This window comes from Chaetura pelagica, unplaced genomic scaffold (assembly GCF_000747805.2).
Source record: "Chaetura pelagica isolate M959 unplaced genomic scaffold, ChaPel_1.0 scaffold232, whole genome shotgun sequence".
NCBI classification, from domain to species: Eukaryota; Metazoa; Chordata; class Aves; order Apodiformes; family Apodidae; genus Chaetura; species Chaetura pelagica.
This window is the reverse complement of record NW_009952441.1, coordinates 713,464-714,686: the sequence shown is the minus strand read 5'-3', so window position 1 is coordinate 714,686 and position 1,223 is coordinate 713,464. Positions and strand designations below refer to the sequence as shown.

General features: G+C 63.5%; 2 protein-coding genes across 2 annotated transcripts in view; both read right to left on the bottom strand.

The window, feature by feature from the left end:
• Positions 1-56, bottom strand: part of DEF8 (differentially expressed in FDCP 8 homolog (mouse)) — a 4,756-nt gene extending 4,700 nt beyond the window's left edge. The window contains exon 1 of the mRNA XM_010008461.1: positions 48-56. Within this exon, the coding sequence (XP_010006763.1) occupies positions 48-56 (9 nt within the window). The remainder of the gene's footprint in view (positions 1-47) is intronic.
• On the bottom strand, positions 56-970 carry LOC104398356 (tubulin beta-3 chain). Its single transcript, XM_010008460.1, has one exon. The coding sequence runs from the start codon at positions 968-970 to the stop codon at positions 56-58; it is 915 nt and encodes a 304-aa protein (XP_010006762.1).
• Between the last annotated feature and the right edge of the window lie 253 nt (positions 971-1,223).

Genomic DNA, 1,223 nt, shown 5'->3' with positions numbered 1-1,223 from the left:
CTGGGGGGAGGCAGCGTTAAGCCGGGGGGGCTGCAGGGTGGGGACACCTTGGGCATCACTTGGCGCCCTGTGCCTCCGACTCCTCCTCATCATCCTCGTACATCTCGCCCTCCTCCTCGGCTGTGGCATCCTGGTACTGCTGGTACTCGGAGACCAGGTCGTTCATGTTGCTCTCGGCCTCAGTGAACTCCATCTCGTCCATCCCCTCGCCCGTGTACCAGTGCAGGAAGGCCTTGCGCCGGAACATGGCTGTGAACTGCTCCGAGATCCTCTTGAAGAGCTCCTGGATGGCTGTGCTGTTGCCAATGAAGGTGGAGGACATCTTCAGCCCCCGGGGCGGGATGTCGCAGACGGCCACCTTGACATTGTTGGGGATCCACTCTACGAAGTAAGAGCTGTTCTTGCTCTGGATGGCCAACATCTGCTCGTCCACCTCCTTCATGGACATGCGGCCCCGGAAGACAGTGGCCACGGTGAGGTAGCGACCATGGCGGGGGTCGCAAGCTGCCATCATGTTCTTGGCATCAAACATCTGCTGGGTGAGCTCGGGGACGGTGAGGGCGCGGTACTGCTGGCTGCCACGGGCTGTCAGCGGGGCGAAGCCTGGCATGAAGAAGTGGAGGCGAGGGAAGGGCACCATGTTGACGGCCAACTTGCGGAGGTCGGCGTTGAGTTGGCCAGGGAAGCGGAGGGAGGTGGTGACACCGCTCATGGTGGCCGAGACCAGGTGGTTGAGGTCACCGTAGGTGGGGGTGGCCAGCTTGAGGGTGCGGAAGCAGATGTCGTAGAGAGCTTCATTGTCAATGCAGTAGGTCTCATCCGTGTTCTCCACCAGCTGGTGGATGGAGAGCGTGGCGTTGTAGGGCTCCACCACCGTGTCTGACACCTTGGGGGAGGGCACCACGCTGAAAGTGTTCATGATGCGGTCGGGGTACTCCTCCCGCACCTTGCTGATCAGCAGCGTGCCCATCCCGGCGCCGGTGCCGCCGCCCAGCGAGTGGGTCAGCTGGAAGCCCTGCAGGCAGTCGCAGTTCTCACACTCCTTCCGAACCACATCCAGTACAGAATCCACCAGCTCAGCCCCTTCTGTGTAATGGCCCTTGGCCCAGTTGTTCCCGGCCCCGCTTTGCCCTGTCGGGGGGGACACAGAAGCACCCGATGGCCGCCAGCACCTCCACGCCCACGCCGGGGAGGGGACGGGGGCCGGCGGGGGGGCCCGCACA